At 37.0% G+C, this 12,739-nt stretch overlaps 1 protein-coding gene across 1 annotated transcript; it reads right to left on the reverse strand.

Annotated features, from left to right (window-relative positions):
* Positions 1 to 11,432: 11,432 nt before the first annotated feature.
* Positions 11,433 to 12,426, reverse strand: FSHB (follicle stimulating hormone subunit beta). The gene is made up of 2 exons (XM_040609378.1): positions 12,268 to 12,426; positions 11,433 to 11,669 (listed from the first exon to the last, which is right to left on the reverse strand). The coding sequence occupies exons 1-2, from the start codon at positions 12,424 to 12,426 to the stop codon at positions 11,433 to 11,435; spliced, it is 396 nt and encodes a 131-aa protein (XP_040465312.1).
* Between the last annotated feature and the right edge of the window lie 313 nt (positions 12,427 to 12,739).

A 12,739-nucleotide genomic window follows, 5' to 3' on the forward strand; every position in this document is an offset into this window, starting at 1 on the left:
TTTAATTTCTGAGAAACCTTGTAATCGAAGTGTGAAACTCTCATACTAGTCACGCTCTTTAAACTGAAACCTTATCAGTGTTGATGGAATGAGAAAAAAACACCTCTGGAGTCAAACCACTGGAGTTGAATAGACTTCAGGATACTTATATGACAGAGAGAATGGGAAGTTACCGCAAATGAGTTTTGAACCTAAGCACCTTTGATTTGCATGAATTCATTTCTGATCTTAATGCTATATAGGCAAATGAGAAGGGTTTTATGTTGAAAAGCCCCTTTGTGATTTAGAGTCTGTCTCTTTCATAGAAGAATTATGCATTTAGGAAGGACTGTTCAAATGCAGGATGTCTTACAAGTTAGGTGGAATTCCAGAGCTTAACTTCAGGCAACTGTTAACAGACTCATAGCTTATTCTGGTGAGCTACCTGAGGACATATTAGTGTGCTAAAGAGTAAATTAGATTTAGGAAACCTAACTTGTGGAGATTTTAATTTAGATAACTAAAGCTGGGTTCCTGAAAGTATTGCTCACAATGAATTACAATGTGGTTTGTTTTGGAAACTCGTGTTCACCAGGAAAATCTGTCTGGCCTTGGTGTCCCAGTGAATTTTACTTTAGTGCAGGTGCCACATAAAGGTCATTCTCATCCAGGCAAAGAAAAACATTACTTGAAATCAAAACATTGAGCTCAATAAATGCCAAAGGCTGTCTGAGCTGAAGAGGTGAAAGGGGAAATTATCTTTTGTTCTACATCTAAAGCAGACTTTGTGAGTTTCATTACTCATATGTGCATTTCTTCTTGTCACAATACCAATTTAATTTCCTTATTTTTTGGGTAGTTCTTGCTCAAACAGCAGTAAAATAGACTCAGCATTGTGCTCAGCAGAGGTAGAAAGCCAGCTAAAGAAATGTTTAAAAATACCTGTGATAGCTTATTTATAGACTTTATCATACCTTTGGCTGATCTGGAGGGACTTACTTATATAACATAGTTTTTCCAAAGAAAATCAGAGTTGTAAGTCCTTTAGGAAGTTTTTATGCTATCTTCTTTACTGGGGAATATGAGCATTTCATAGTAATGCAGTGCACTAACTAGCTTTTGCCATATGTCCTTCAGTTGAGGACTTTTTAAAAAGACGTGCTGTTGTGCATTTAAGTCAAAGGCAGTATCAAAAACATCCACTTACGACCTTAAGTAGAAGACGACTGATGTTTCTTGGTACCTATATGTCACTGCCATTTATCGGTTCTTGAAAGTTTGACTTTCAAACTTGTGTGTGCCATTATGTGTGCCCCAAAGTGAGAATGCGTCCGGTTGGTATTAGAGCAAAACTACTGAGTAACTAGATATATGCATACTGAAACATTTGATCTGCAAACCTGAATAAGGTGGGCATAATGCTCTGCACACAATTTGGAAAAGTAGGCATGATTTTAGGTGCTTATCATGTGAAAAGAATGGGAACAGAGTTACTGACATGAAAAAGTGACTGGAATTGCTTTTCAAAAGACTTTCTGTGGAGTAGATGTGAAATGTTAGCAGTACCGTGATTGAAAATGTGCAAGAATGCCTCTCTCTTTCTTCTGCTGCCAGTAGCCAGAAAATGTGGTAAGGAGAGGAAAGCAGCTGTTTTATTAAAACTTCTAAATACAAATGAAAAATACTCAATAAAGTAGGGGTTTTTGGGTGGTTTTTTTTTTTTTTTTTTTTAATTTTACTGAAAAGCCTGAAAAAGAATTACATAACTGATACTCAGGATTTGAGATTAAGGCAGTGAAAGGGCAGTAAGGTTTATCTGGCGGGGACAGTCTTTGATGCATTAAATGGATACCAAAGAAAGACTGTTTTCTTGGAGTTTTGCTAAACAATAAGGACAATTTATGAAGTGTTGTGGGGTTCAAGCCTAATGAGACCTAGATGGGGTTGACATTTTATTTCATGAGACTACACATCGCTGTGTTTAATAAACAGATGATGTCTAGCATTTTTAATTGGATTTCTGAGTGTGAACAGCTGAAACTGATGCTTCATAAATATTTACCTGTATTATTGGCTCATGTCTGTTAGGTTATGTGCTAAAAGTCTGTCTGCACACCTAGAAAGGAGCACAGAGAGACAATGGCAGGTGCAGTGCCAAAGTAATGCTCTGCTCAACTACTACCAGGCCCATTGCAGAAGAGCTGTCAGCCCATCAAAGGCTCATCTCTGTAAGCCCAGAGGAGCACAGAGGCACAAAGGCACAGTGGGAACCCAAATTAAGGACTCAGAGGAAGGACCTCCCTCTGTCTGTGCCCTCCCCAGGACTGCCCTCCCTCAACCCCAGTTTCCAGGTGTGAAACCTCATTAAGTTGAGTCAACACTGGAGCACCTTTTCGACTGGGAAATATCGCTGCCTAGGGATATGTGATGCATTATGGGATGCAGAGGAATTTTATTTTGGGACTGCACAGGACCTTTTATGGGGTGTTTAGAGGAGGAATCAAAGGTGGGGCAAGGGATAGATTTAGGTGTTCTGAGGAGCAACAAATGTGGGAAAAGATAAGGGGATAAAAAGGGCTGGTCTGGTATTAATAGCTTGCTGGCCAGTATGCTTGTCTGGTCATGCCTTGCACCAGATTGGTACACTGTCCTATCTTCCAGAGGGGCCACAGGCCTCCGTGCCAGTGACTGGGGAGCCTGGAGTGAATGAAATCACGTGCCAGCCACTGGGGTAGCTGATCTGTGTGGACAGCCATGTATATATGGAGTGTATATATGTAGTCTGTGTGCATATGCCTACCAGGCATACGTCTTCAGCCTCTCTGCTGGTTGGACCTGGGGATATGAAGCTGCAGAAACCTCATCTGTCTCGGGCTGTTGGATGCAGCACAATACATTTTTCCCTTAACAATGTCCATACTTTGAGTCAGAGATGCAGTAACTGTCATCAGAACCAGTCATTAAATTGTGTAACAGTTGATAAATATTGAAAAGTCTCTTTGTGAGGACACAGTCCATTTCTGTTTAATTCAGCAAGTTTATATTTTTCTTTATCTCTTGTTTCATTTTGGGAATAAGCTTGTGCTGTACCTTGCTCTCTCCATCTCTAGAGCTCTACAGATGTGAAATTTAAGACAAGTTTAAAACAGCTATTCCTTGAGTACCCCTCGTTTAGACATCTTAGGCTTCCCTGTAGAAGGAAAAATGGCAAACCAGGTTGCAAGGGAGGGAATGCTTAACTAGAGACTATTATTTAGTTAATTCCCACTAATAATATTTTTTATTCTGTGATTGATTTCTTGCTACATTGTTTTGCAATGGTTGAAGTTCTTTTGTTTTGTACCACAGTGATACTAGTCAATTCAGTAATGAGATCTCCAGTGCTTTTAGTTTCTTTGTTTTCACTGATGTAAATTTAGATTGTCAAATGTTTGGTAGCATGTCTAGGTTCATAGTAGTAAGTCCTAGTCACAAACAACCCAACAATATTTATTGCCATGTCATTACTCACACAATAGTTGGAACGTATTGGGAAAATACATCCCTTACTGTGTCCTCTCATTGATATGAGGAAGAAATCTGACTAAGGCATCTTGCTTTGTAGTGTTGTTGGGTTGCATTATTCATTACAAACAAAAAAGTTGTCAAAACCTACTTGGAAATAATTTAAAAATTGAAAGAAGAACTAAATTGCATGGATTTCTCATGAGGAATCAGCTGAGGTAAGCAGGAAATCCTTTGCCTAGACCTGTTCACCAGGAGAATGTGATGTATTTCAAGCAGGAGAATCCGATTATGACACAAAATTCCTGATGTGTGAAAGATCTTGTTTCAGTGCTTTTTGCACAGCTGTTTGCGTGCAATGGTTTCGGAGCCATATATCATAATAAGGATTTATGTAGTGGTGTCATACCAAAACTGAAAGAATTTCCTAGTTTAGTTGTGTGTTTTCAAAATCTGTTTTCAAAACCTGGCAGTTCTACATTAGGCTCTTTTAATCGAGTATTAGAGTTACAATTAGACATTTATCCCTTGTTCTTCCTTGTGTCATGGGCAATAAGCTTTTATTTTATTTTCAGATCAAGTGTGAGAATACATTTTTAATAAACTGGTATAGTATAGTAATTTTGCCAATTGTATAATGCTTCAAACTATGTTTTTATGTAGCTTTGCTGGAGTGAGAAGTCGGGAAGTCCTGAAGTCTCCCTTATTGACTACCATATCCTTGGGCACATCAGTTTTCCCATTTTGAAGTCAACAGGACTGTGTATGTTGAAAGCAGAATTGCTTGTTTCTTTTGTATGGCATACTGAGTTATCAAGGAGGAGAAGATCCTTTTTTGTGCTATTAATATTACCTAGTTTGAGATGTGGCAAATAACCTGAAATAATATGACAGAAATTAACGCCAGAGTGACATTAAAAAGAAATTTTCTAATTTGAGATCTGACACTATTCCAGTCTTCAAAGTGTTAGTGAATATTTAATGGATCAGACATCTACTGAAAGGACGTAGACTGAATTATTTAAGGGCATCACAAACCCTTGAGTATTTAACTCCCGAAGCACTAAAATTCATAACTGAGGCTTAGTTATTCTGATGTAATGTTGTTCGTTCCCAGGCTTACTCCTTACTCTCATGCTGTTTTATTTTTGGTAATTAAAGCAATATTGGTCTACACAGTACAAGCAAAATTAAGATGCTGTATCAGAGTACTCTATGATCCTGCTAGCTATCCTAATATTCTTAAAATAAATATTCTAAAATGTTATAGTATTAAATAGTCTTAGAGTGGTTTTCATGGCATTAACTACAATCCTTGTTCTTAGAGGTGACGTTTAGGGCTTGTGTTGAGGTGAACCGAATCTTTGCCAGACTGCTGCACCTTCATTATCTCTAATTAATTTATTAGCTGGATATTGGAATTTGACAAGGTAGTTCCTACACTCTCCTTAGAGAAATGCTTACCGAAATGGCAGTTCTCAATGTATTGTATGTGCTGAATAACAAATACTAATTAGATTGTGCATAGACAGGAATAGATTTGGTTTTGCTTTGACATTGTCCCTGAGCTAAGCATCACAGTGTAAACTGGTTTTGAGTTCCAGACATAATAATCCAAGTATATGAATGCATCTAGATACTTGTAGATCAGGATCTACTTGTCTTAAGGCTAAATTGCGTAAAAAAAAGCTAGTGTGATAAAGATTGTATCCATTTACAGTGATGGTGTAAATCAATCTCCCATCTAAAGCATTAGCTCGCATGTGATTTAGAATTTTCATGAAGATTCAGATATTTATTCTAAAAGGAGAAATACAGGAAAAAATTTAGCTGATTGGGCCAGATCCATTGCTTGGCAGGCCTGTCTTTGGTACTATTTGGAAGTGGAAGCAGAATTAATGTTAAGCTCTCTTATTATTTCTCAGTCACTGGGCTAGCTAAAGTGTATACGCTACTTTTGTGTGACATAGCTGTTGATGATTCTAAACGCCTGTTTGAAAAGGCAAGCATTACCAGGGCATAGACCCAATCAATAACCCTTTGCCTCACTGTGACAATTTTGACAGTGCCTGAGCCAAAAGTTTTCTAACTTCTTTTTTTCTTTATTATCATATTATTTTGACCAGGAATTCTCACAGCATTCACAAAAGCATCAAGGCTTGCCGATACTGTATAATGAGAGAAGGTAATGAAAGCTAAGATAAAGTGATAATGTTTAAATAAAGATAAAGAAAAAAAAGATAAAGTGAAGCAAGAGAAAAATTGGATTCCTTCAGTTCTTTAAAGGTCTATCTACAATCCATTGCATAGTGCTAGATTACCTTGTATGTCTTGAAAGTTGGTATCTTAAGAAGGATGTATTTTAGGAGTTAGCCTCTTATTCTGACTGAATAATATCGCTGTCTGTAACATTATTCAATGTAGATAACTATAGCCGAATATTAGATCCAGAATTCACCCTTTTTCCTCATACAGAATAGCATGATACTAAACAAGTAATACATCTGCCCCCCTGCCCCCCTGTACTTTTCCAGTGAATTAAGAGGTCATCAGTGTGAAGTAAGACTTTACCTCTCACCTCTTAGAGTTGCTACATGAAAGAAAACTAATGGTTAATGATGAAGCATAGCTAGTTAATTCTTTCTCTTCCCCACCTACACAGAATGAAACACTGACATTTAGTTTCTTGAAAGTATGTCCTTTCTCTAACCCTGCTCCTGTCTTGTTTTCTATGTTTGCCAGAGACTGTAGCCTTGTGATCTGCTGTAATGTCTATCAGTATAAGTCACACTGAAAGACCAAGGCTTTGATAGCTAATGTTACTAACAAATTGAAGACACACATGAAATACACAGAAAAATTTTATAGATCCCATTGCCTGAATGGAGTGGACCCACTAATCTCACTGCCATCTCAAAGGAGTTTTTCAGATTAATGGTTTAGCCCTTTTTTTTTTGTAGCTGGTTGCGTTTTGGTTTTTTTTTTTTTTTAGTTTTAACTAAAATGCTAGTTTTATTTTTTTGGTGAAAATGAAATGTGCAGTTAAATATCGCATACTGACAAAGCAAAATGTACTTGCTGACGTGGGATGGTGAAGGAGGAGTCTAGCATATTAACACCATGCTCATCTGTCTTTCCCTTTCCCATTCAAATAGCCCAAGTCAAGTACAGCCTTAACTCAACATGTACAAGCCAGAGTCCTTACATTCCTGTTTTCTACCATTTGTAATTACCTCTGTCTCAGGCCAGATTTGTCTGAGGATTTGTGGATGACTAATAAATTCTTATTCATCAGGTGGATTAATACAAAAAGAGAATATTTATATTTCTTGCTTATGGCAGAAAATATTGTGAGCTGAGTTATATGCCAAAATTATAAAGTCAAGTGTAAACCTGTTCTAAGCTAGGAGGAATGCTCTACGGAATTTAGTCAGGGAATAACAGCTGAGCATTGACAACAGTGGCATGATGCTAATATATTGATGCTTTATTAATGGCTTTAAGGTGAGGAACATGTATTTCTTTGCCTGTCTGTAAAATCAGGGTATTCTTTCTACCTAAAAAGGCAGTTGGGATTAAATGGTCATTTCAATTAGTAGGACTATGAATACTGCTGCTGCACTTCATGTTCCCATCTTGATGTCTGGACAGCTTCAAGTACAACTGGCACAGACAGTCATAAGATCAAGGTCAAACTGTCTGCATAATGAATGACAGAAAGTATTAATACACCCACAGATGTGGTGGCAGAGATGACTAATCTTCATGCAGTTTATCTATACATTTGGGTATTTGAAAGACTTAATTAATTACAACACAATGTATCCTGCCCTTGGTGTCCCTCAAAGGTCTTTAAGGGACAGTTCAACACTATATATTGTTTCTGTGCTGTATGTCTTCACTGGTGATTATAAATTATAATTTTCAAGGCTTGCTGCTTTCAGGGCAATGCAAGAAAAGAGATAATTTTACTTAAATGGGAGTAAATAAATACATAGTTCAGACCATTTTAGTTTTTACTGCCTCTAAATTTAGTTTCTATGGGCTGGTTGCTAAAGTCTGACATATTGTGAGGTCTTTTTGCAGAGCCTGTCTTTAAAAATAGAATTAATATGCAGTTTTTGAAAAGTTCATTGATGGCAAAATAGTTCTATTGAAGCTGAAAAGAATTTTACCTGTTGATTTCAGTGGAAATATTCAGGCCCATGGTAGGAATTTTTGAAAATCTCCTTCTGACTATTAAGAATGTTTCTAAAAGCTTACCCACCAATTTAGCATTTAGAGTAGCATGTCATACTGAGGCTTTCACCTTTTGACAAAGTTCCCATTAATTCATCATGACAGAGTTGGGCAAAGAACATACAAATTACTTCTTAAATATTTTTCTTAAATAATAATTCAGAGCAGATTTGGACCTCAGACTACTCTGATATTCATGGCTTGCACTTACCTTCACTAAAATTTTGGAAGAACTTGATGTCAAATTAAGTTTACTTAAATGATTATTGGGCATTGAATAGAAAGTTTGAGAAGTTGAAATTGAATCTTCTCAAATTGAACTTTGAGAAGATAAAGTCAAAGTCTTTCTTACAAGCTATTAAAGGTAGTCCAAAAATCTTCAAGATAGGCCAGCCTTCTGTAAGAATTTCAGAATTTCTGTCAGTGAAACTACTGACAGTAAATTATTTACCACAAGTCTGTAGAACAAGTAATTATTGACACAATTTGAATGGATTTTACTTAAGAGTAGAATGTCAACACTTGTTTCATGTAAATGGACGCATGCTTTCAAAGCTCACTGAGGTTAACAACAAAAGACTTCATGTAGGACTTTATATGTTTGCTGAGCCCTTTGTGTGATCACTTGACGATTAGAAAAATATCAATAAATTATTTGTTTGCTGTTCCCCATTGATTTTTTGAAAACCAGAAAGCTTTTGATGCATGGTATACACATTTTTCAAAGAGCTGGCTTTATTTTGGGCAGAACCCATATCTCTGGATGGTACTGGACAGGGTAAGTGTTCAGAAGAGGTATACCCAAAGGGAGTAATTTGCTTGGCAGGGTTTAGTACATATATGGAGGGCACCCTTTCCTTTACATCTCTAGGACTTGGTATTTATCTCAGCATTGGTACCTGAGATGTGTAAGAGATATGAAGTAAGAGTCTGGAAGCTTGTAGTGATGCAGGATTAGGATTTTTTTGCTAGCATTCTGGTAATAGCTTCAATACTCTTTTGACTGCATTAGTTACAGTTTTATATTTGAGGTTCTGAACAGATTTGTTTGCAAAATGAAAACGAGTGGTGCATTTGTCAGAAATGAGAGCTGTATGATTTTTGTTTTCACATGCAAGCTAATTTGTGACAGAGATGTGGACCAGCTCTGGAGAGGTTCTGATCCCTATAGTTCAAATAAAATATTGATGATAGTTTTTTTTCTTGTCCACAGTTCTGTTGTGTTACAGCTACATAATATTACATCATCACATTACTGAATCAGGATAAAATTTACCAGTCTTTTATTTAATGTGATTTGGCCATATAATGCAAATATGGCTCAGGTGGGCATATTAGTTACATGAAAAAAATATGATGGAGAAGAAAATGTGTGGTTTAAAACATAGTAAAGTGGGCAGGTGGAGTCAGGTTTTTTAATTGGCTTATTAAGGAATACATAACAGAAGTGCAACAAAGTTATTTTTATTATTCCAAAATGCACAACAGACAGTACAAGTGTTTACAGATCATTTTTGAAAATGTATCTTTTTCCATACTTTTTTACTACAAGCTACTGTGTTTCACAATTTTAATTGAAAATTAGCTCATCCAGAATGGAATAGTTCCTGATATAGATAATATGTTTAGTTTTAACTGAAGTCAACTCATGTTTAAAACTGAAATGAATGAGAGGCAATTTTTTTAACCTATTATTTCACCACTTTTAAAACTTCACTAGACCAAAGAAAATGTCCATGTGGATTAATCTTATAGATAAAATCAAGATTACTAATATATTTCAGTAAAAAAAAGCTAAAAATGAAATAAGTTAAAATATCTATTATCTATTATGAAAGACAGACAAATTCCCTTTAAATAAACACACCTGTAAGAGTCTCAAAAGCAGACATGCCAGGAGACCTCAAGAGGTCATCTACTTCATTCCCTTGCCTCATGGCGAATTAACTTTCTCTGTGTCATTACTAACAGATTCAATATGTTCTTGAAGACTCGTAGTGGTCACTACTCCACAGATCCCGCTTCCTTCCTCCCTTCCCCAACCCCCCGACAATTTATTTCAGTGTTTGACTGTCTGTACCTTTCGGAAGATTTGCTAGTGACTACTCTGAATCTTTCATTAGTTGTTCTGTTCACTATGAACATGGAGAACTGAGCGCTCCTTTTTTGTTTGTAACAGTCTTCAAGCATGTAAAAGGTTCCACCGATTTCCCCCCTTGTGTTACCTCCCATAAGCAAAATAACCACATGTATTTAAATCTTTTCCTCCTAAGATGTTTTTTAGGCCTCTCTCCATTCTTATTACTCTTCTGAGGATTTTCTCCAGTTTTTCAACACCTTGAAGTTCTGTGTGCAAAGCTGGAAGTAACAACCCATCTGAGCCTTATCGTGTTGAACTGAGTGATGGAAGTAGGTTGTCTTGTAAGCTCTACTCCTTACGTTCCCACTTTTCCGCAGCAGTGTGATACTGTTGACTCATACTTAGCTTGTACAACCTCCAAGTCTTTGGTGCCGAACTGCTGCTGAACCAGCTGCTCTCCATTTTGTGTTTTTGTAGGTGATTTTTTCCAATGAAGATCAGTGTCTTTTCATTTTCCTGATAGGATTTCGTTCTGTAGGTTTCAGATAATTTTCCCGATAATGTGAGATAATTTTCTGTTCTGATTCAGTCAGACCTCCAGCTTGCTTCCAGGCCATCCCAGCTACATATTGGCCATTGCAGAATTAGATTACTGCAGAACTCTATGAACTTCCATTCTCAGAAAGCACTACTGTGAACTACTTTCAAGGCATGTTAGCACACCATGTTTGTGCTACTGGGATCAGTGCCTCTAGATTTCATGCCAAAATAATTTGTGAGACTTCTATGTTAAATAACATTTAAAAAAAATATGTTCTGTTGCATAATGAGAGGAAATCCAGTGTTTCTGATATATGGCAAAATTTTCAGAATTGTTTAACTGACTTAGGATAAGTTTACTCAGGTGAAAGTAGAGAGCTGATAATTCCTTTTTCAAGTTAGCCAGGTATGAACTAGAGTTTATGTTATTTGTGGTGGTGTGGCACTGAGCCTGAGCTAACAAGCCTTAGTGATAAAGCACAAGAGTTCAGGTGACATTCACATTTGAACATAGATTTTGGCTCTTAAATAAACATGCTGTTGTTATTTACAGATTATAATGACTACGTGAAATATTTAGCCAAAAAAAAAAGTCAAGATCTCCACTGAGAGAGGTCTGCAGTCCAGCTAATAGAAAGTGAGGGCAGAGGTGTTGATTGTAAGAAAACCAGTGCTGCAAGGCTTTTTAAAATAAGTATGTTCTGAGAAGAGGTGGAAAACCAGGGGTAATAAAGACTTGGAACCTGGGAACTTTTTGAAAGCATAGGATAGCATAGAGTAAGATAAGTGAACCAGGCAATGGAAATTCAGGAATATGAAGAATGAAAGTGTAATAAGAGAAGGCAAGGGCAGAAGGAACTGGAAGCAGCATTCGGTAGACCTAGGAAAATAATTTAAGGAAACTGATAGGTTAAGTAGGGAAGGCCTGAAGAGACATTTAGTCAGTAGCTCTCCATTTTGGCCTTAAAAATCTTTGTTTAGAAACTTGGCCGTTTCTAAATGGCCTTGCCCATTATCTTCCACTTAAGCCTGATCAGTACCTTTACTTAGAAGTGAACATTTAAAGCCAAACTGCCATCTCAAGTACCCTTCAGTGATTACTTCCATTCTGACGGAAGGAGCAGTAGGATGGCCCCAGTCCCCTCACGGTGCAGTCAGTGGTGTCTGTGTCGCAGGTCTCACAATGGCACTCTGTAGCTACTGGGTACGAATAAAAAGATTCGGGATGGTCACCACAGCCAGGGATCTTCACTGTTTCATACACAACCTGCTTGAAGGTACATGTTTGCTGAACGGATGATACTGGTGGATATTTATAGACTGGATCCTGAAAAGTACAAGAAGGAAACACCTATTTTGAAATTTGTTGTGGGGTAGAATGCCATTTTTTTATAAAATAAAGGACCTGATATGAAAATTAATTAAACCAGTGGGAAAATCCCACTGAGAGGAGAAGGATTTGGATCAGGCTCTTCTAATTCCACCTAGATCCTTAGATTTCTCCTTTCAGGAGGACCAAAATGGGAAATTTGTGTCATACCATCACTAGGCAATCTTGCAGGTCAATTGCTTGATTCTTCAAATTATTTAGAAAGGTGGAGAAGTCTACATAGTTATGGCTACTTTATTGTACCCATTTGCAACCACGATCTGAACGCAAGGTAGAGATCCCTACTAGAATACTTTCAGCTCTAGTTATACAACATAAACATAATGTATGCAGCCAGTTAAAGATCTGACTTTTACTAGCATCTTTTCATCCTTCCCTTTGCAGTTCATATTGGCTGTGTATCTGCTTTGCTGTCAAATAGCATAGCAGTTATTCAGTTCTGCTATGTGTTTGTTACGAACTGGGGAAATGGTTTATTCATATATTACTTGGAGTATTTAATTCTGGTGCCTGAAATTAAACCTAAGATTCTCACCCTTGTGAAGCAGTATCCTGAGCACCACGTGGCATTCACTGTGATACAGAATTCACATTCTTCTCTTTCCACTGCTATAGTAATATTGGTCAGCTGACAGCTATTGCAACAAATTGCTTTCCAGCAAAATAACAGCACGTAACAATTAACTGTCTTCATCCTGCGTAGAAAGAAATATCTTTAGTTATAGTCAACAAGAAATATTTATAGAAACAGGGAGAAACTGAGTCTTCACATTATCCTCAAGTAGATCTATAATAGCAAGCTTTCAGAAACATCAGTGAGAACATGTGATAAAGCCATTAAATAGATCTATCCATATGTTTATTGTTAAAGGGGTTTGATTTTCCTAAGCAACTGAAATAACATGTCAGCAGTCTCTGCAGAATAATAATAGCAGAGTACCATACCACTTTCAATGAAATATTTTTATCTAAGTTTCTGCACAGAGAATGTGTCCTGCCTTTAAGGA

Source organism: Falco naumanni, chromosome 10, assembly GCF_017639655.2.
Source record: "Falco naumanni isolate bFalNau1 chromosome 10, bFalNau1.pat, whole genome shotgun sequence".
Taxonomy (NCBI): Eukaryota; Metazoa; Chordata; class Aves; order Falconiformes; family Falconidae; genus Falco; species Falco naumanni.

Coding starts and splice junctions, on each gene's coding strand:
- FSHB (XM_040609378.1), bottom strand. CDS start 12,426: ATGAAGACAGTTAATTGTTACGTGCTGTTATTTTGCTGGAAAGCAATT. Junction 11,670..12,267: donor CAGGATACTGCTTCACAAGG/GTGAGAATCTTA, acceptor TGTACTTTTCAG/GATCCAGTCTATAAATATCC.